At 33.5% G+C, this 22,074-nt stretch overlaps 1 protein-coding gene across 1 annotated transcript in view; it reads left to right on the top strand.

Annotated features, from left to right (window-relative positions):
* Window positions 1-22,074, top strand: part of DNAJC1 (DnaJ heat shock protein family (Hsp40) member C1) — a 204,095-nt gene that overhangs the window by 79,222 nt on the left and 102,799 nt on the right. The window contains exons 5-7 of the mRNA XM_041765812.1: window positions 321-418; window positions 1,392-1,485; window positions 11,518-11,608. Of these exons, the coding sequence (XP_041621746.1) occupies window positions 321-418; window positions 1,392-1,485; window positions 11,518-11,608 (283 nt within the window). The remainder of the gene's footprint in view (window positions 1-320; window positions 419-1,391; window positions 1,486-11,517; window positions 11,609-22,074) is intronic.

Genomic DNA, 22,074 nt, shown 5'->3' with positions numbered 1-22,074 from the left:
ATCTGTTTACTCAGTCTTTTTGAAGTGACATTATTAAAGTTGGATGAATGAGAAAAAGTAAGTTGAATGCTTTCTCTTAGAAAACTTTGATTGCTATGGAGATACACATGACTGACAGTGCTGAACTTCATGTGTGTTTAAGGACTGGATGCCATGGCAACAGTTATTGTTAAAGATTGATGATTTTACTTAATCATGTTGGACCCTACATACATTTGCATAAATGTTCTATAATGTTTACCCTTCACAGAAGACTCTTGATAACATTTGAAGAGTACATGTTAATGATAACCTGTAACCATAATTCTTTCCACATTAAGGATGAACTGCTTAGTAGAAAAAAAAGAGAAAAGAAAAAAAAGACAGGCAGCAAGAGTGTGGATGCATCAAAACTTGGTGCTTCAGAAAAAAATGAAAGGTGGGAGCATATAATAATATTTTGTAATTTGAAACTATTTTAAAATGTCTTTAATATAATTGAACTTCATATATATTCATTTCAAATATATAACATTTATATCTGTAGTAGGTTTATAAAAGATTAGTGCTGTGCCATATAGTTTATGAGACAAGTTCTAATCTTAGGCAAAAGTTGTACAGGGTTTTTTTCCCTTGTAAAATGTTAATATATATTTAAGTAATCAAAACCCCAAATTCTTGTTGTTTGAAATTTTTATACTGAACTTTAGAAATAAAGTATTTGTAAACAAATCTATCACTTTAATGTTTAGCTCAGAAATGACAATATGTAGAAAGGCAGTGATATGCAGTACACTCAAAAAGATACCATTTCTAATATCGATTCATAAAAAGAAATAAAGGGTTTAAATAGTTCACACAGCAGGGCAGGAATTGGATCAATGTGAGATGGAGATCAGAGACTATTCTGCTTGTCTTCTGTTCTGATGACATCAGTGAGTAATGCTTCAGTGAACTGCAAATGACATTAATTTTTATGTATTGGTTTGTTTATGCTACAGTCTTCATATCTGCTTGTCAGCACTTGGGAACACTCTGATGATGTTTAGTCTTTTATAGCTGAAGTAATCATAAGGTTTAAGAATTCATTTTGCAGAACTGATGAAAAGTCCAAGTTAGAAAGAAGGCTTTTGTTTCTTTATCTTTGTAACTTGTTTAGGAGTCTCCTTCCCCAAAATTTTATCTTAGATTCTCTTAGTTGCTATACATATTGCATTTGTTGCAACTAATGTATTTCATGATAGAATATATCAAATGTAGTGATAAATGTCATAAATATCTCACTGAAAAATATCTTCATACTTTTGTTGAAATAGACATTCATAACAGAATTCATGATCCTTATCAAAATATTTGTCTCCCAACTTTCTTTCTGTATTTTGCTTCTTTGTTTTTTTGTGTATTCCCTTTAGATTACTGATGAAACCACAGTGGCATGATTTGCTTCCATGCAAGCTGGGAATTTGGTTTTGCCTTACACTAAAAGCATTGCCTCATCTAATCCAGGTAAAGTGTACCTCTTTCATATAATATTAGATGCTTTCATTTTAATTATTCATGAAATAATTTATGCCCATGTCTGTATCTGAGTGCTGATATACAGTGGATGCTTTATAATGCTGATTGAATTGATATAAGTGTAAACCTATGTAGAACAGTTCTAAAATTACTTAGGTATCTATTCCTGTAACTGTTTCTTACATTGCTTTTATAATACCTAAGAATTCCAAGACATTAGAAACAGGAAAAAAAATACTATGCTTAGGACAGATACAAGAGCAATAAAAATTTAATTCACTCTAATCATTTAAGGTATATCCAGAAAAAAAGAACAGGACTAAAATAGCCTGTCACCCATTATTTTAATAGCATTTAAGAATACAGTATAAAAAAAACCTGTACATGAACATTTGTCTAATTATGCAAAAATATATATTGCTTTCCATTTTATTTGCGACTTTAAGAGGAGTGAGGTATTGGTCTTATATTGGTAATCAGTTTCTGTTGCTAGTAGTCTTGATCAAACAATAGAGTGTGGATCTATATCATATTACTATGGCAATTTCTCTTATTTTTTTAATATCTAGTATACCAAAACATTTTATTAAATTATTGTTTTGCTAGTTTCAATTATTGCACTTGGTTAAAAAATTCCCAACACATAAACATAACATTTTAAAGTATATGTGATAGTTTGGGTGTATAAATTTTGAGGTACTTTTAAGTTGTAATTTGGAGAAGGAAGTATTTCATTTCATAAAATAAATGTTTAGAAAAAACAGAGCCAGATAATTCCTACCCAGTTAAATCCACTTTTCATGTATCAGAGCTGTTCTTCCTAATCATTTAAGGGAATGAATCACTCCAACTTCTGCATTTTATTCTTTTTTCCTCTTATAACAAAAATTTTATATTAGAAAGGAAAATGAAATAAAAATCACTAGTGTGTTTTTTCTAGCCTTTGTGAAATTATTTACCAATTCTTCCATCAAATAGTGCATCATAATAGTTATTGCTCATAGAATCATATATTTTGTTTACAGTTAATAGAGAAAATTGGGGTATTTTGGTAATCTAAAGGCTCTTGTTTATAAGTTGTTTAGCATATTATCTTATTTGAATAAAACCCCACAATCCTTGTATGCTATATGTATGTAAGTCTTAATAAGAGAGAGGTATATTTACCTTGCCAATATGTATATGAGAAGATGTAACCAAAAGATATTTTAGAACATGTATTTTCTTGTGTTTTTTTAAGAGTATTTTTTGTTTTTTGGGGTTTTTTTTTTGCTTCAGAATCTGCAGTAGGCAAACCAGAGTGTAGATACATTTATAGTCATGAGGCAGAGTAAATAGAGTATCACATAAAATGTCAGTTGAAACACTTCTTTGTAATTTTAAACTAATCCATTTGAAACAATGTTGATTTGGTAAAATTAACATATTTCCTGGTTAGCATACAGAGTAATTTGCAAAAATAGAACCAATATATAAGATGGCTTAGATTTATACGTTATTATTTTAAGTTATCTCCTGTGGCATCTAGAGCTAACATTGTGTTGCCTTGCCATAAATTTTTTTAAGTTATAGAAATTATAATTTCACAAAAAAATTTTAGTCCCTTTAGAAACTTTTTTTTTTTTCTTTATTTATGATAGTCACACAGAGAGAGAGAGAGGCAGAGGGAGAAGCAGGCTCCATGCACCGGGAGCCCGACATGGGACTCGATCCCGGGTCTCCAGGATCGCGACCTGGGCCAAAGGCAGGCGCTAAACCACTGCGCCACCAAGGGATCCCAAAACTTTGCTTTCTTAAACTGTTGGATCAGTTTAAATTTTGAAATTTTTACTTACTTGGTGCTACCTGTTGCTTTCAGTTTTGAGATGCTAGACATGAAGTTTTAAAACCTTTGTAAATCTAACTTTTAAATTTTGTTCTAATTATTTCTTTATGATAAATTCTGAGAAGAAAAATAAGACAATTTTCCCTTTGTTTTAAACAAATAGTATTTTAATTCTGCTTCAAGGACATAAGGCTCTTTTTTTTTCTTAGTGTTCACTAAGAAAATAATTTTATATATTAGACTCTGATACAAACTGTGAAAGTGAAACTATTGCAGATTGATAAACATAGAAAACATTAGCAATGCAGTCCTTAGGAGTTGCTGTTGGATTAGATTTTTGTCTGCTTTCTTTCCTTCAGTCTACCATAACCTTTATATTAATTTAACATCCATAAAATTGTGTAATGTGAATACATATGCCTTATCCACAATATAAAAGTTTTGAAGTGATACTTCTGTGAGATCTTAAATAAGATTATTTACGAAATTGAGAAGAAGCTGTCCTTACCTAAAGCAGTCTGAGTTGATAATTGGTACAGTGGTCAAAAAAAAGAGCGTTAGTAGTCTAGCTCTAAGTATAAAAAATGATACATAAGACCTTAAACATTTAAGCCTTGTACTTTATATTTATTCACCTCTTCTGTGAGGGCCATTGTTTCTTTTTTCTTCTTGCATATACCTCATCTATAATCTTGGTTTCTTTAGGGACAAACTTCCATTTGATTTCTTTAAAGAAAAGTTAAACTAGACTCTTACAAAGCAATGTAACTGTATAATCCTTACAGATTTTTATGATTTCTTCCTTCTTTCATAACTGACTTATATCTAGTTAACAGCATTTTTAACAACTCCTTTATTGAGTTTCCGAAAGCATCTACTTAGTTTTCATAGAAACAAGTCTTTTTCTACTTACTTTTCACCTTTTTTATATATATATATTTAAATTGAATCCTATAATTACAATAGGAAGTATCATCGACACAGCTTTAAGAGCTGAGATATCTAGTGTCCATAAGCATGCAGTAAATAAGTTAAGCAGACATCAGTTAAGAGGATTTTACTTCTGTGTGTGAATCTCTTGAATTTCGTGAAATTCATTAAAACTGATCTGCAAGTATTCTGTGTAAGTATGTAACTATTGGATAAGAAGGAGGGTCCAAACTAAAAATGGGATATTCAGAGACTTCCAGCAAATGGCCTTTACACTAGCCAAATCTGTACTCAAATTCTGTCCTTGTCATATCAACAACTGTTCATCTCCAACTCCTTTCCTCCTGTTCTTCCTCAAAATACCCAATTCCTTTATTGTACTTCATATACATAAATGGTTATCCAGTGGGAGGTGGAAAAGTGGCAATTCTGATTCAGCTTATGCTCCTAAGTTCACTGTTTATTACTTGGCATCTAAGATCCCTAAGAAAACTTATTACCTGATTAATTTACCTTAATTATTTTTTATCCCTCCCAAAAACATAGCAAATGAGACTAGTTACATCAGTATTTGATGTGTAAAACTTTTTCTGAGCTACATATTAAGAGAAACAGGTTAGCCAGTTCAATAAAAATTTATTAAATGTATCAGAACAAGGCACTCTTGGAGCCATTGAGAAGAATATGCTTTCTGGGACCTTATAGTCAGGTAGAGATTATAATACATGAATTAAAATAATTGTGATATAATATGGTGCATAAGCTTCACATATATAATATAAACAAAAGACTTCTGTTGATCAGACCTGTAAGATTGTCTCTATTTAGAATGACCAAGGAAAACTACAAAGAGGAGCCACTTGAATTGAGTCTTGAAAGATGGATAGATCATTGACAGTGAAGTGCCCACTTTGAGTAATAGATAGTATGCAAAAATAATTTCATAGATAAGTAATTCCCATACAGTCATTCTGTGTTAAGGCTGAAAGAGAGCTAAGAAAAACATTATACAACTGCTTTTTTATTAAAAAAAAAAAAAAGAAGAAGATAACATATAGCACATTATTGTTACCTAAGCCTATATCCCAGCTCTTGAAACTCTGTATATACCCATTTAGGAATTTATACTCTAATAGATAAATCTGATATGGGGGATCTATAAAGGATAGTTAGAATAAAGCTTATTGATTAGATAGCAAAGTGTTTCTATCACACTCATCTGACAAAGACACCTACAAAATGTTAGGAGTGGAAAAGTTACAGTACATAATGGACAAAAAAGACTCAAAGTTGTTCTGTGATCAGACTGGGTGGAGATACAGGTATATCTTTGATAACTTCCTTTGCTTTTCAAGAAGGTTCTTATTACCTCCAGCTCTGGGGTTTTTTCCTTTCCTTTGTTCTGAAAAAGATAATGGGAAATAAGAATTGATAGAAGAATGAGACCAAAAAACTAAAAACTTATACTTGATACATACAAAATATTTGATAATATTAAATTGATATCAAATATTTCCCAGATTGGAAAATATCCAAGGAAAGATGTATATATTTAGCAAAATGTATACTTCATATCATTCATGTACCCACAATATGCAGAAAAGTAAAAAGTCAAATGAGAAACCAAAGTAAAAAATGTGGTGAATGTTTGCAAATTGATGAGTAGAAAGAAGGTTAATGTGTGCATAGAGCAATGAGAGAACATTAGAGAAGAATTAAATGCATGACCATATGCAAGAAGTTGGGAAAATGAGAAAATGTGTTTAGGTAATGTGCAAAGCAAATGGAATGATCAACAGAAGACATGGAATATGAATTAAAATATGACAAGAAACTTGGACCATATCAAGAGAGGCATTGTATACTTTGAGCCTAGAATTTAATTTTAACATTAAAAGTTTAGCCCTAGTGATAAATGTATCTCAGTTTGTTTTGGTTCTCATGATAGTTTCAGATTCTCTTAGAATCTGACTAAAGTAGTCTTCTGTGTTGGCTAATTTCAGTCTATAATCACAAGAAAATTTTCTGGCTTCCAAAATGCCCTTCTTGGATATTTTTTTATTTCTCATATATGTTCTGAAGTATATTCATAACCATGAGATTAGCAATTATTGAAATATGTACTATGTGTGTGTTTTCAGTTTAACCCTTATAACTTAGTTTATTTTGTGACTGCCTGTCTATGTTAGAGACAGTAAAGGGAATATTATATTTTACAAAACTATCTGTAAGTGGAGGCATCCTGCCTCCCAAGAAGCTTCTCCCATGGAAACTACAATTGTGGACAAGCCTGGAGGTCAGCCTCTGTACAGTCAGTGCCCTTCCTTTCTAGCCCCTTTGCTTCTGCTTGCTGAGGCTCTGTCAGAAACCAAATAAACAAAACATTCACAGCTAATTAGCAGCGGAAAAAAGCTTCTAAAAGGCTTTGAGGCAATTGTAGCAAGCTGAGTTGCCTGTTCTACTCAGTGTTAAACACAGATTCTCTAAGGGACGAAAAAGTTTACTTTTAGTACTCTAAGTTTACTTTTTAGTACTCTAAGAACTTTTTTAAAAAAAACTTTGCAGGCAAATATACTTTATGTAGGGAGTATACAAACAAATGAAAAGAGATGAAAAAGTGCATCTGAATTTTTGTAAGGCTGAGACTCTACTATTGCAGAAGGACAGAGAAAGAAAAGAAATTGGATCGACCACCCAACAGAAGACAAAGATTCCATTCCTTCTGCCCTCTAAAAGGGGAGCATAAGATGCAAGTACTAAGAGGTCCAAGGATAGAACATAAAGTAGAGTTATTGCTAGGTGTAGAAAAAATTTAAAAAACAAAATGTTAGATAGGATATTAGAGATATATAGTCTCATTGATTCCATATTTTATTAGATAAAAATTAAGACTCAGATTAAATAAGGCTGTTTGCTCGAAGTGATGTAACTACTAAATGATAGAAATGAAACTTAAAGCAAATTAAAATAAATATTAAAATATGAGAAATGTAAAACCTGAGAAAGAATAAATTTTCCCAATAGGGAGATAACTAGCTAGATAACTACTTTATACTGAATGAATAAGATGTCTGATCTTAAAATCCCTACCAGATGGGATACCAGGGTGGCTCAGCAGTAAAGCGTCTGCCTTTGGCTCAGGTTGTGATTCCAGGGATTGTGATCAGATCTTGCATCAGGCTCCCTATGAGGAGCCTGCTTCTCCCTTTATGTCTCTGCCTATGTCTCTGCCTCTCTTTCTCTCTGTGTCTCTCATGAATAAATAAATAAAATCTTAAAAAAAAAAAAAGTCCCTACCAGAGTATTTAGGCTGGTTGTAATTATTATAAAAGTTATGGAAGGAGTCTTGCATTGAGTTGGACCTGAGTAGATGACTTTTGTAGTCTTTTTTGTTTCTTAGCCCAAGTAGAAAAAAATAGCCCTTGGGCCTTAACGTCTATGGCATTTTCCTATGCTAAAGGTTATATGTAAGCTTCAAACAAAAGAGAAGTACTATCAAACTGTCAAAAAAAAGAAATGCAGCATCCTTCATCTCTTTTGTAGTTACCAGTCCTCAGAGCTCTTCCATGTTCTTTATTCCCAAATAGCATTTTGCTGCTTGTACCACTCTAGATCATTTCTCCTCTTTCCTAAGTTTTCCTTTGATTGTTTAATATTTTGAAGTTTATATGGAGAAGTAAAAGTAAACCAAAACATGGCAGATAGCACCAACTTAGCATGTTATTTTATCACTTAGATGAATTGTGTCAATAATGTTAAAAGAAAAGCTTTTGATATGGATATCCTCCATCTCATAACTCACTAATCTTGGTAATATTACATATTCAGGCTTATATAAATGGTATCATCATTAGGAAGCTTTTCCTGATAAGGCCAGTTGAAAACCTCCCATCGTATATTCTCTGTATTAACTTCATACCACATATTATTGGTATTATAACAAGAATAAACTGATAGACTATGGCAAGGTACAGATCATCCTCAAAGTCCAGTGACTTAAATTTTTTTTCTGGTTCATGTCACTTGCCTACCACTGGTTGATAGGAAAGAAGGCATTCTGCTCTAACTAGCCATTCAGGGACTCTGACCTCTTTACCATCTTCCAATTTCACCCACCTGGAACATGTGGCCTCCTTACTCATTATGGATGAGTAGAGAGCTGGAGGATTGCATGAACTTTTTGATGCTTTGGTTTGAAATGACACATGATATTTCCATCCACAGCCCATTTAGAACTAGACCCATGACCCCACCTAATCTCAAGAGGACAAGGAAATGTGGGGAAACAGAATGTTGGGTGAGCGTCATTCTTTCTTCCAGTAATTCATTCAACAAATATTTACTGAATGCTTAGTATGAACCAGGTTCTCTTCAAGGCCCTGGAAATACCAAAAAAAGAAGAAAAAAATATATATATATACACATACACACACACACATACACACACACATATATAAAACACAAAAATCCCTGTTCTCACATAGGTTACATTCCAAATTTTGGGTTATTCAGGTATTTCTACATATGCCTTAAGGGCAACTGCTTGTCTTATCATATAATCTCCATATGTCCTAATAAGGTACAACATATGTGATAGTGGTTCAGTATATAAGCACAAGTAAATATAATTGCTTAGTGCCTTTCTTTACGAGAGCTGTGCTCTATAATTATATACATAAGAATACTCCTAACGTGCAAATTCTATAAGTTGGCTGTAGTTCTACAATGTAAAGTCAGTTCCCTGCTATATGATATTTTGAAGCTTTGAGCCCTTCAAAAATTTTTGTTAAGTACTAGGAGAGTTGCTTCGAAAGTAAAAACTTTTGCTCATGTTCCATCCATAATAATTATAATACAAGCTCCTGGAGAATAGGAACTCTTTCTGTTTGGAACCATGTAAATCCCATAGTTTTTATACAGTATTACAGAGCTAACCCTCAGCAGGGACTTAGCTGATTGATTAAAGTAGAGCCCTGATTGATTAAAGTAAGCATTCATTCATTCATTGAATATTTATTAAGCTTCTCTTATGTTTCAGGCAGTGTCCACAAAGATGAATAAGAAGATTATAATAAATTCTAATTTTTTGTGTGTGGGTAAACTGGGGCTTATTCTGGACTCCAAATGAGACTATTTTCTCTACTTGACAATTATATTGATGTGAATTAGCCACTCATGAAGAATGGTAGGGGGAAAAGTTTGAAAACAACTGTTCTTATTCAATCCCTTAGAATGTACCTTAAATAATAGCCACCTGGTCTCTTCTTGATTACTTCTGAAGTCAGTCTTTCATTTTAAGGTAATTTTAATTATTAGAAAGCTATTCTTTATATTTATCCAAAATCCTTCCTGACCTTATCTTTTCCCTACTATTAAAAACTGTCTAAAAAGAAGCTAATAAGCTCATTCATTCATTCATGTCAAGGAATAAATGACTGATATGACTTAGGGAAAATAATAGTATTCCAGGGTTGAGTGTTTTAGCAGTACAGGGAATGATAAGGGGCCATAAATCCTTAACCCAAAAGTATATATGGGCTAGGAGGATAAGTATGCTGGATGCATGACTTATCAAATGATAAGTCAAATACCCTTCAAATGATACCATTATTTCACTGACTTAGGGCTTCTGAAATCCTTCTGATAGAAATGAGGGAGGAATATAAAAGTGAGAAGGGGAGAATAAGAGATACATCTTTATTATATTGGTACAGTGATTTTAGAAATACCTATTGTTTACCTAATTTATTGTTGGGTGGAAGAGTTCTGATATAATCCCGAGAGATATAGACTGTAAGAAAAGCTCTGACTCTGGGACAGTCATAGATGAAAAGAGAAAACTCCATTCTAGGGTTTAAGTGTTCATACATTTCCATTTGAATCAAGATAGAGCCAAGAATTGATTTGGTTCCTTTATTTCCTTAAAAAATAAAACCCTCTTAACTGTGTCTATGATTTATCTGCCCTGGGAATCTTAAAATCTGGAATGTTACCCCCTAGGAATCCTCAATTCTTCTCTTTTTCTTATTCCATATCTATCATCAAGCCCTTTCATTTCTTTACAAGATTTCTCATATACTTTGATCTAGTTCAGTTCAATGAATATCTATTGTGTACATGCTTTATACCGGATACTGGGCTCTGGTCATTACAAGTACCCCTATCTCAAATTTCTCATTTTCTAGGAGACAACATAGCATGATACAAGCAATCCTAGAAGTGTGCTTAAATACAGAAAGAGATATACTGTATCTCTACAGTATACAGTAGAGAATTACTCTGCCAGGAAAAGTCAGAAAAACTTGCAAAGGTGGTGATGCTTGAATAGGGTTTACAAGGATGCATAGGAGTTCATCAGAATGATGGCAAAATATTCTAGTTAGAGAGCAAAGCATAGGCAAAGACATTAAAAAAGCACAATGTGATCTGGCAGCTCCAAGTATCTTGCTCCAAGTATCTGGCAGCTCCAAGTATCTCCAAGTATCTTGGATGAAGTTTGAGTCGAGGTAGTGGGAAATTACCAATTCTGTTTTTCTCATTGTCAGAATCTTCATATGCCTAGAGCATCAACTTGTTTATTTCCATGTTTGTGATTATTGAAGGCCTAGTCTTTTTTTTTTTTTTCAATATCTGCTAAAGTCTTACCTGTGTGCCACTCTTAGAGACTCTTGCCACTTTATTTTGAAACAGAAGTGTTTGTTCTCAGTCCTCAAGTCTCTGTAATAGGAACTAATCTCTAAATGTGGTGGAAGGAGGAATGACAGTTTCACTTGTATCTACATAATTGTATAGGTTTCATAATCAGATTTGCATATTATAACTTTGAAAATCTTTTGAAGTTAAGGGACTAATATGAAAATAATGTTAGTACCTTGTTAGTTATAGTAATATAATTTACTGTGCAAAATAATTTAATTCAATTCAGTGAGTATGTTTTTCTGCTCTCTGCCCATGCAACAGTACAATATTGAGAAAATAAGCCAGCGGTAGAAAACAGGAAGAGGAGTCCTCTCTTCCATATCTGAAAGAAAAGACTTTACTTAAATTTACACACATGCAGTTTCTGACCTTAATAAACTCTAAAAGATAAAAATGATAAAGAAACATGTACTTAGTTTTTTCTGTTCATCATAAAATTTAAAAACAAACCGAAAGGAAGACTACTTGTTAAATTGAATATACTGCTTTAAAATGAAGTCATGTGGAAAATAGTGTCAAAGCAAACTGATTTTCACGTTAATGTATTTTGTAACTTATTTTTCAAGGATGCTGGGGAGTTTTATGCTAAATACAAAGAAACAAGATTAAAGAAAAAGGAAGATGCATTGAGTAGAGCTGAACTTGAAACACTTCAAAGTGAGTTTTAAACATTGTCTTACTGTGTTAACAATATCATATAAAACTGATTATTTAAATTTGAATTCTCCCTTAAAGTCAGCAGTAATTAAATTTCCTATGCTTTCTTGGGTCGCCTGGGTGGCTCAGTCAGTTAAGCATCTGTCTTCAGCTCAGTCATGATCCTGGGGTCCAGGGATCAAGCCCCATGTCGGACTCCCCACTCAGTGGAGAGTCTGCTTCTCCCTCTGCCCCTCCTCCTGCTCCTTATCTCTCTCTCTCTTTCTTTCTCTCTCTCTGTCTCTGTCTCTCCATCTTTCAAATAAATAACTAAAATCTTTTTAAAGAAATTAAAAAATAAAGAAGTGTATGATGTCATAATACCAACCTGGGCACAGGAGACAATACAAAGATAATTAATAACTGGTCACCTCACACCCATAAATGCACACATATGCAGAGCAAGCATAGTGTTACAAAACAACTCGAGGAGGATGTGCAGTAAAAGCAGTTCCTGTAGCATATATAAGTGTAGTTGACCCTTGAACAATGCAGGGTTTAGGAGCACTAACCCTCCCACACTGAGAAAAATCCATGTGTAACTTTGACTCCCCCAAAACGGAACTATTAATAGCCTACTGTTGACCAGGAACCTTACCGAGAACACAAACAGTTGAATAATACATATTTTGTATGTTTTACTTATTATATGCTGTATTCTTGCAATAAAGTAACCTAGAGGAAAAATGTTATTAAGAAAATCATAGAGTACAGAAAATACTTTTATAGCACTGTACTGTATATATTGAAAATAATCTGCATTTAAGTGGACCCACACAGTTCAAACCTGCATTAAGAGTCAACTGTAATTTAGCCAAAGCAAACTGGTGGTATTACTATACCATACATCCAGTCCACACACTTAATACATAGAAAAATGGTGAAAACAATTTCACATCAGAAGGTCCTCACTTTCTGCCTTTCCTCTGGCACCAGACAATGGTTTGAGACAAGAGAAGAAGATTATGTTCTCTCTAAACTCAAAGAGTGCATTGCCACTACCCAAATGTGTGACTTTGGTGTTTTTATTTTTTTAAGATTTATTTATTTATTTATGATAGACAGAGAGAGAGAGAGAGAGAGGCAGAGACACAGGAGGAGGGAGAAGCAGGCTCCATGCCGGGAGCCTGACGTGGGACTTGATCCCGGGACTCCAGGATTGCACCCTGGGCCAAAGGCAGGCGCTAAACCGCTGAGCCACCCAGGGATCCCCAAATGTGTGACTTTGAAGATTTTAGTTTCCTATCTGTCAAAAAAGCATGTTGGACTAGATGGTCTACTATTACTTTTCTAACACTGCTCTCACAAATGGCCACAAATTTAGTGGCTTAAACACAAATATATTATCTCACTGTTGTGTAAGTCAGAAGTCGAGCATGAGTCTTACTGGGCTAAAATCAAGGTTTACCAAACAGGGCAGCATTCTTTTTCCAGCTTCTAACCCCCCCCCCCCCCCCCCGCCCATATACCTTAGATCTTCCTCCATCTTCAGAGGCAGCATTGTGATGTCTGACATTTTTTCTGTAGTCACATCTTTCTCTGACGATAACTGGGAAAAGTTCTCTTACTTTTAAGACCCATGGGATTAGATTGGGCAAACTTGGATAATTTGAAATTATCTCCTGTCTCAGGGTGCTCAACCTTAATCACATTTGCTAAGTCCCTTTTGCCGTATAAGGTAAAATATTGCCAGATTCCGGGAATAGAATGAACATCTTTTAGGGTCCATATTTCACCCTATTACAATCCCTCAGGTGTCTGGGTAACTTTAGAACAGGGGCTGTTTCTTTTTCATCTTTATGTCTGCAATATTGACTATGATGTCCTGGCACATAATAAATGGATATATTGGATGACTATATGAATTAATGTAATTCCATAAATATTAATGAGCACCTATCCTATATACAACACTTTCAAGGAGCGCATAATTTAATTCAAAATCTTCAACAATTATAAATGCTAAATAATACTAATGGGTGCCTGGGTGGCTCAATCCACTCAGCATCCAGCTCTTGCTTTCAGCTCAGGTCATGATCTCAGAGTCCTAGTTTGGAATCTGCTTCCTTTCTCCCTCTCCCTCCCGCCTTTCACCTTTCCCTTTCCCCCTCCCCCTGCTCAAGCTAGCTTTCTCTTTCAAATAAATAAATAATAATAATCAAGTCAACTATGTCATTGTTGAAAGCAGATTTCTATTAAGAGGGAAGAGTTTAAGATGATAGAGGATTACTTACTAAGGTATGTGTTGGGGAGGAAGGTTGTGCAAATGATTATTATTGTTATATTAAACCTAAGATTGAAACAGAAACTTATAGTAATTGTTGAGATATTTTAATTATATTGAGTAAATCAATCAATAAATGAAACTCAGTAAGTGTACTATTTATGTAATTGTTTTTAAGTATAATTGTTAGATAAAATTTTTCTAAGCTTTTCAAGACAAATCAAAAGGAGGGGGGAAGTCACATTTACAGGAAAAGAGAAAAATATCAAAGTAACCCAAAATTTACCTGTAGAGTCAAGGTGAACATATATTTTATTGCTTTTATAAACACAGTTTATTATTTTTATGTAACTTTTGTAATAAATCACTTAATTGTTATAATTTTGATATATATATATATATTAGAATTCTGTAATAATAATGGGTTAAGTATGTACACTACAACTTAGAAAGTAGGGGTTAGGCATAAAATATTTATCACAGTATAAGATTAATTTGTCACAACATAAAAATTCCTTTTAAAGTTTGTGATCATTTTCCCAAAATGGCTCAAAGATTTTTGTTCTTAGCATTTGATAGAAATTTTCAAACAGATTAATAATTCTTATTGTTATTGTCTAATAAAATGATGTTGTAAAGAAACATATTTTCAAATACATATCTAAAATCTAAAAACTGTTTGCCAGTAAAAATATGTAGTAATCCTTTAAGAAGTTTGAAAATTCACTAGTTTATTAGTTATTGAAACTCAGAATGGAAAAAATAAATACGAGAAAGCATATTAAAAAAAAAATACCAGCTGTGAGTAATAAGACTGCTAATGCTCATATTTTTTATATCAGTGGTATATTAGGGAAAGGTGATGGTATCAACATTAGGAATGTTAAAGAACAATCACATTATTAATAATGTCAGAAACTGTCATGTATTTTTTAATGTAGTCTCTAATGGTTACATGCAAAGAATCTTTTAATTAATTTTGTTAACTTCATTACAGTGTTCTGTATTGTATACTTTAGAATTAATATATAAAGACCCCAGATTCCCCAGTGTGTATTTCATTTGCCCCTATCCTTCTTAATTTTAAAGACCATCATTGGAATACTGAGTTCATAATAACGTTTCCATCCGCTTAATTGAGTAAATGCATCTCATGCAGATTAGCAGCAGCTATTTTATGCTGCCTGTTTTTCATGACCTAATTGTTAATCTGCCCTCAAGTCTATCTGCTCTACTGCTGAGATTGTGTAGTATCCTCGGAGGGCCATACCAGAATATATGTTGAGTAAGGTGTGGTGGTCTTATTAAAATGGTATATTAGAGGGGGAAATAGGAAAAGGATGATTTCTTAAAAATAAATATCATTGATCTGGAAGTCTATGCCAAAAATGTACCTATCTGGAAAATTTGAGCACTTATTTCTTTATTACAAATTGAATCAATTATATGTTTTAGGTTTAAATAAGTTGAATATTTATAATAAGACTTTTTCATTGTTATATGTGTATTATACATTCTTTACTTATGTGATTTTTTTTCTATTCTAAGTCAATAGATGTGAATTCTAAGTACAATAATGAAACAGCCCATATCATGAATTGGAAAAATGAGTAATTTCATAAAGAAATTGGTTGTAGGGGTGTCTTGGCTGTCAGTTAAGCGTCTACCTCTGGCGTAGATCATGATCTCAGAGTTCTGGATCGAGCCTGCATTCAGCTCCCTGCTCAGTGAAGAGTCTACTTCTCCCTCTCTGCCCCTCCCCGCCACTTGTGTGCACATGCTCGTGCTCTGTGTCTCAAATCAAATAAATAAAATCTTTAAAAAAAAAAGAAAGAAAAAAAATGATTGTAAAGGTGAAATTTTGAATAGAAAAAATTGGAGGAAGAAGTAAAATTTAGTATTTTCCTTATCTTTTTCTCTGTACCTTATATGATTTAAAACAGAAACAAAAGCAAGTTAATCAGACCTTTATTGTCAAGTTCTTCTTTTTTTATCTGCAGAATAATAGTTCCAGACAAATTTTTTTATATTTTTATATTTTTCTTCTTGTTTCATGGTCCTTGTTGCATACCCCAGTGATGGACCTAAGTAGGAGAGTGCCAAGAGAAAAGTATGTGGGTGGAGGACGGAGTATGCCTTTTTTGGGGTGGCAGGATGGGAAAACATTCACTTTCCCTAGGGTAAAGGAAGACTCATTTTTGGAAAACTCGGTTTTATGAAGAAAGGAGATCTTAAGTTGATTCAGAGGTTGATAGTGAAGAGGACAAGGGAGATAGGGCAGAGGTAGCCCCAGTTTAGGTTAGATCATTTATGCTGTCGTAATATAATGTGCTCATGGATGGAGAATACTGTCTGAGATCACTTATGAAAAAGCATATACCAGTCACTAGCTCCAGTACATTTGCAAACATGACCAAATAGAAATTCTACCTTAACTTCTGAATCATATTATATAGCTAAACCTTTTAGCTATTATGAATAATTCTGCCATACAAATAACTCTTTGAGTCCCTGGTTTAGTTCTTTTGATACATACCCAGAAGTGGAATTGCTGGATCATACTATAATTCTATTTTTAATATTTTTTAAAGTAGGCTCCACACCCAATGTGGAGCCCAACCTGAGGCTCGAACTCACAACCCTGAGGTGAAGACCTGAGCTGAGATCAAGAGTCAGATACTTAACCGACTGAGCCACCCAGGACCCCAATTCTATTTTTAGTTTTTTAAGGAACCAACATACTGTTTTCTATAAAAGCTGTACCATTTTATATTCACCAACAGTACACAATGGTTCCAGTTTTTCCACATCTTTGCCAACACTGATTTTCTGAGTTTTTTTATTGTAGCCATCCTGATGGGTGTTTCTTTGGAGAAATGTCTGTTCAAGTCCTGTACTCAGTTTTGAATTGGATTATTTTTTGTTGTTAATTAGGAGTTCTCTATGTATTCTGGATATTATCACTTATCAGATATGTGATTTGCAAATATTTTCTCCCACTTTGTGGGTTGCCTTTTTACTCAGTTGACATTGTCTTTTGATGCACAGAATTTAATTTTTATGAAGTCTAATTTGTTTTCTCTTTTGCTGTCTATGTCTTTGTTGTCATATCAAAGAAATCATTGCCAAATCCAGTGTCATATAGCTTTTGCCCTGTATTTTCTTCAAAGAAGAGTTTTATAGTTCAAGGTCTTACATTAGGTCTTTGATCCCTTTGGACTTCATTTCTTAGTGGGTAAGGGCCAACTTAATTATTTTGCACTTGGATATCTAGTTTTCCCATCAATATTTGTTGAATTATTGTTTATTTAACTTTTTACTTTGAAATAATTATAGATTCATAGGAAGTTGCAAAAATAATATAGAGAAGGTCCCACGTACGCTCCTGAATACCAGGGACTTGACACTGATACAAAGTGTGTATATAATTCTCTACCATTTTATCACTCAAGTGTGTTTTTATGTAACCACCATCTCAATCAGCCACCACTCCTTTATGATCACACCCATATCTTCCCATTCCCCCCATTATCCCTAATGTCTGGCAACTACTAATCTATTTTTCATCTCTCTAACTTTGTCATTTTGACTATATGATTTAGAGAATAGGATTTTGAGAATCAGTGTTTGACCTTTTTAAAAATATTTGACCTTTTGATATTGGCTCTTTTCACTCAGCATAATGCTCTTGAGATCCATTCAAGTTATTCCATTTATCAGTAGTTCATTCTTATTTATTCTGTGTATGATTGTACCATAATCTGTTTAACCATGCACCAATTGTAGGACATTTTGGTTGTTTACAGTTTTTGACTCTTACAAATAAGACTGCTGTAAATAATCAGGTGTAAGTTTTTTTGTAAACCTGGTTTTTATTTATTTGGGATAAATGTACAATTGCTGGGTCATAGGATAGCTTTATGGTTAGAGTTTTAAGAAACTATTTGATTTTTTTCCAGAGTACCTATGTAACTTTCCATTCCTAATAGCAACATATGAGATATCTAGTCTCTCTACCTTTTACCAGCACTTGGGATTCTCACTGTTTTTTTATTTTAGATGTTCTAATACATTGGTAGAGATATCTCATCATGACTTTAATTTGCATATCCTTAATGGCCAGTGATGGTGAAACATTCATCTGCTTATTTGCCATCTGCATGTCCTCTACAGTAAACTCTTTATGCCTTTGGCTTATTTTCAAATTGGATTTTTTTTTTTTTTTTACTGTTAAGTTTGAGAGTCCTTTATATAACCTAGATATGATTCCTTTTTCAGATATGTGACTTACAGATGTTTTCTTCCAATTTGTCGCTTTTCGTCTTCTTAATATTCACAAAGCAAAAGCTTTTAATTATGAAGTCCAATTTATTGTTGCTATTTTTTGTTGTTGTTGTTGCTATTTTTTTAATCAGGCTTTTTATGTTATTTTAAAAAACTCTTCACCAAGCCATATTCTAAATAATTTCTCCCATATTTTCTTGTAAAAGTTTTATAGTTTTGTTTTACATTTAAATCTATGATCCATTTTGAGTTAATTTTCTATAAGGAGGTTTAGGTTAAAGGGTTGTTTTTTTTTGCCTATGGATGTATAGCCGGTTTTTCTAACACTATTTTTTTTAAACTATTCAAAAAGTAAATTGCGTCTGCGTCTTTTGTCAAAAATCAGTTGGCCTTATTGCATAGGGTTCTAAATTTTCTATTCTGTTCTATTCATCTACATCTCTCTCCTTTTGCCACTGTGACAGTCTTGATTATTGTGGCTCTACAGTAAGTCTTAAAATCCGGGACGCCTGGGTGGCTCATCAGTTGAGCATCTGCCTTTGGCTCAGGGCATGATCCCTGGATTCCAGGATCAAGTCCCACATCGGGCTTCCTGCATGGAGCCTGCTTCTCCCTCTGCCTATGTCTCTGCCTCTCTCTCTGTGTCTCTCATGAATAAATAAATAAAATCTTTTTTAAAAAATCGCATAGAGTGATTCTTCTCACATTCCTGTTCTTTTTCAAAATGTTTTAGTTATCCTAGTTCCTTTGCATTTATATGTAAATTTTAGAATAATCTTGTATATATCTACAGTGTTGCTGAAATTTTGATAAGAATTATTATGTCAAACTTGTATATCAATTTGTAGAGAATTGATATGTCAAACTAGTATATCAATTTGTAGAGAATTGATATTTACTATCTGGAGTCCTTTAATCTATGAACACTGTCTCTTCATCCATATATATCTTCTTGGTCTCTTTCTTCAGTGCTTTACAGTTTTTAGCATACCAATCCTGTGCATGTCTTGTTAGATACTGAATTTTGTTAATTTTTTTTGTTTCCATTAATATGATCATGTGATATTTCTTTGCTTGTTAATTTGGCGGACTATATTGATTGAATTTTGAATATTGAACTAGAATTGCATCCCTGCAGTAAGTACCATGTAGCCATAGTATATAATTATTTTTATATATTGCTAAATTCTATTTACTGATATTTTACTAAAGATTTTTGCACCTATATGAGAGAAATTGGTCTATAGTTTTCTCTTTTTGTACCGTCTTTGTTTGATTTTGGTATCAAAGTAACATCACATAAGGAATTGGGAAGCATTCTACTGTTTTCTGAAAGAGACTGTTGGTGTTAATTTGGTAGAATTCTCTGGTGGGACTATTTAAGATGGGATATTTCTATTTTAGGAGTTTTATTTATTTATTTATTTTTATTTTAGGAGTTTTAAATTACAAAGTAAATTTCCTTTGTAATTACAGGGCTATTCAATACCTATTTTACATATCTGTTTTAAGAGTGAGTTGAGATAGTTTGTATTTTTTCAAGCAATTGATCAATTCCATCTAAATTGTCAAATTTGGGCAGGCCAAGTGGCTCAGCGGTTTAGTGCTGCCTTCAGCCCAGGGCGTGATCCTGGAGACCCGGGACCGAGTCCCACATCGGGCTCCCTGCATGGAGCCTGCTTCTCCCTCTGCCTGTGTCTCTGCCTCTCTCTCTATGTGTGTCTCTCATGAATAAATAAATAAAATCTTAAAAAAAATAATAAATTGTCAAATTTATGTGTGTATAGTTGTTTCTCATACTAATTTATCCTTGCAACGTCTGTATGTCTTGTAGTGATTTCTCCTGTTTTGGTGCTAGTCTGGTAATTTCTCTTTTTTTGTCAGTTTTGCCAGGTGTTTGTCAATTTTATTGATCTTTTCAAAGAACTAGTTCTTTGTTTCACTGATTTTTTATCTATTGCTTTTTGTTTTCTATTTCATTTATTTCTGCTCTTACCATTTTCCTTCTGCTTTCTTGAGCTTGTTTTGTTTTTGATGTGGATTATGGTCTTGAAGCTTTTCATCTTTTCTAATGTAAGTTTTTAGTGCTTTAAATTCCTCTCTCAGCACTGTTTTGGCTGTGTCCAACATATTTTGATGCATCATATTTTCATTGATTCAGTTCAGTATTTGATTCCTGAATTATTTAAGTATGCTGTTTAGTTTCCAAGTATTTGGGGATTTTCCTGTTATCTTTCTGTTATTGATTTTTTATTTGATTTTATTTTGTCAGAAAACTCATTCTTTATTATCTCAATTCATTTAAATCTGTTGAGGTGTATTTTATGGTGTAGCTTACCATATATCTCATGGCATTTGAAGAGAATGTGTATTCTGCTGTTGTGTAATGGAGTGTTGTTATAGTTCCTAAAGTTTCCAACGCTCTTTTTTTTTTTTTTTTTTAAATTTATTTTCTCTGTTTTTCAGATTTGGCAATTTCTTTCATTCTGTCTCCAAGTTAACTACTTTCTCTATTCCATTTTTCTTTTGAGTTCTCAATCATTAAATTTTTAATTTTATATGGCACATTTTTGGTTCTGATATTTCCATTAGTATTTTGGTATGTCTTCTGTGTCTTTGCTATTGACTTTTTATTTCTTTTTTTTTTTAATTTTTTTTTTTTTGTATTTATTTATGATAGTCACACAGAGAGAGAGAGAGAGAGGCAGAGACACAGGCAGAGGGAGAAGCAGGCTCCATGCACCGGGAGCCCAACGTGGGATTCGATCCCGGGTCTCCAGGATTGCGCCCTGGGCCAAAGGCAGGCGCTAAACTGCTGCGCCACCCAGGGATCCCGACTTTTTATTTCTTCATTTGTTTTGAGAATGCCCATTATTACTTATCAAACTATTTTTGTATGGCTGCTCTAAAAGTCTATCAGATACTTTGGATCTCCCTTTCATCTTATTAATTATCTTTTTCATTCAAATTGAGATACTCTTGGTTCTTGGTATGATGAGGGATTTTTTTTAAATTTAAACTTGGACATTAGGGGGCGCCTGGGTGATTCAGTCAGTTAAGTGTCTGCCTTCTGGTCACTTCATGATCACAGGGCCCTGGGATGGAGCCCAGAGTCTTACTCAGGCTCCCTGCTGAGCAGGAGCCTTCTCCGTCTCCCTCTGCCCCTCCCCCTGCTCATGTTCACACTCTTTCTCTCTCAAATAAATAAAAATCTTAAAAAAAAAAAAAAAACAAACCTTGGACTTTTGGAGTATTATACTCTGAATCTTATTTAAGTGATGTTTTCTGACAGTGCTGTAGTTGAGTTGAGAAAGGGGAGAGTTGCTGCCCTCAGGTAGGGGTGGACGTCCATGTCCTGTTTTATAGCCGAAAGAAAGGGTGCTTGTGGATCTTGTTAGGGTTGGGCAGGTATGGGTGTTCTCGCTTGCCAGACTGATGACACTCAGCTGATATCCCTTTGCTGGGATAGGCAAGAATGCCTACTTACAGCTCCCCACCTCGCCTCTGCTGACATTGTAGGGGATTGGTCTCTTTACCATTGTGGACATTAAAATGCAAAAGTAGTAAAATCAACTATATCTACAAAAACTAATCAAGGGATACACAAATAAAAAGATATAAAATATGACATAATCTACATAAAATGTGGAAGGGGGTATAAAATTTTAGTGGTTTTAACCCACATAGAAAGAATCAACAAGATAAGTAATGATAAATGACCAATACTGAAATAAAAAGTAACAAGGAAGAATGATGGGGAGTACATATATGTATGTATATATGGATGTGGCAGGCCTGTTGCAATTTAAATAAGGTGGACAATGAAGGACTCAGTAATAAAGAGACATTTGAGCAAAGCCCTCAAGGGAGATGAGGCAATGGATTGCCTCAAGTAGAGGCAATGGATGAAAGTTTTATG

The sequence above is a fragment of the Vulpes lagopus genome, chromosome 8 (genome assembly GCF_018345385.1).
Source record: "Vulpes lagopus strain Blue_001 chromosome 8, ASM1834538v1, whole genome shotgun sequence".
NCBI lineage: Eukaryota > Metazoa > Chordata > Mammalia > Carnivora > Canidae > Vulpes > Vulpes lagopus.
This window is presented reverse-complemented; position numbering and strand designations above follow the sequence as displayed.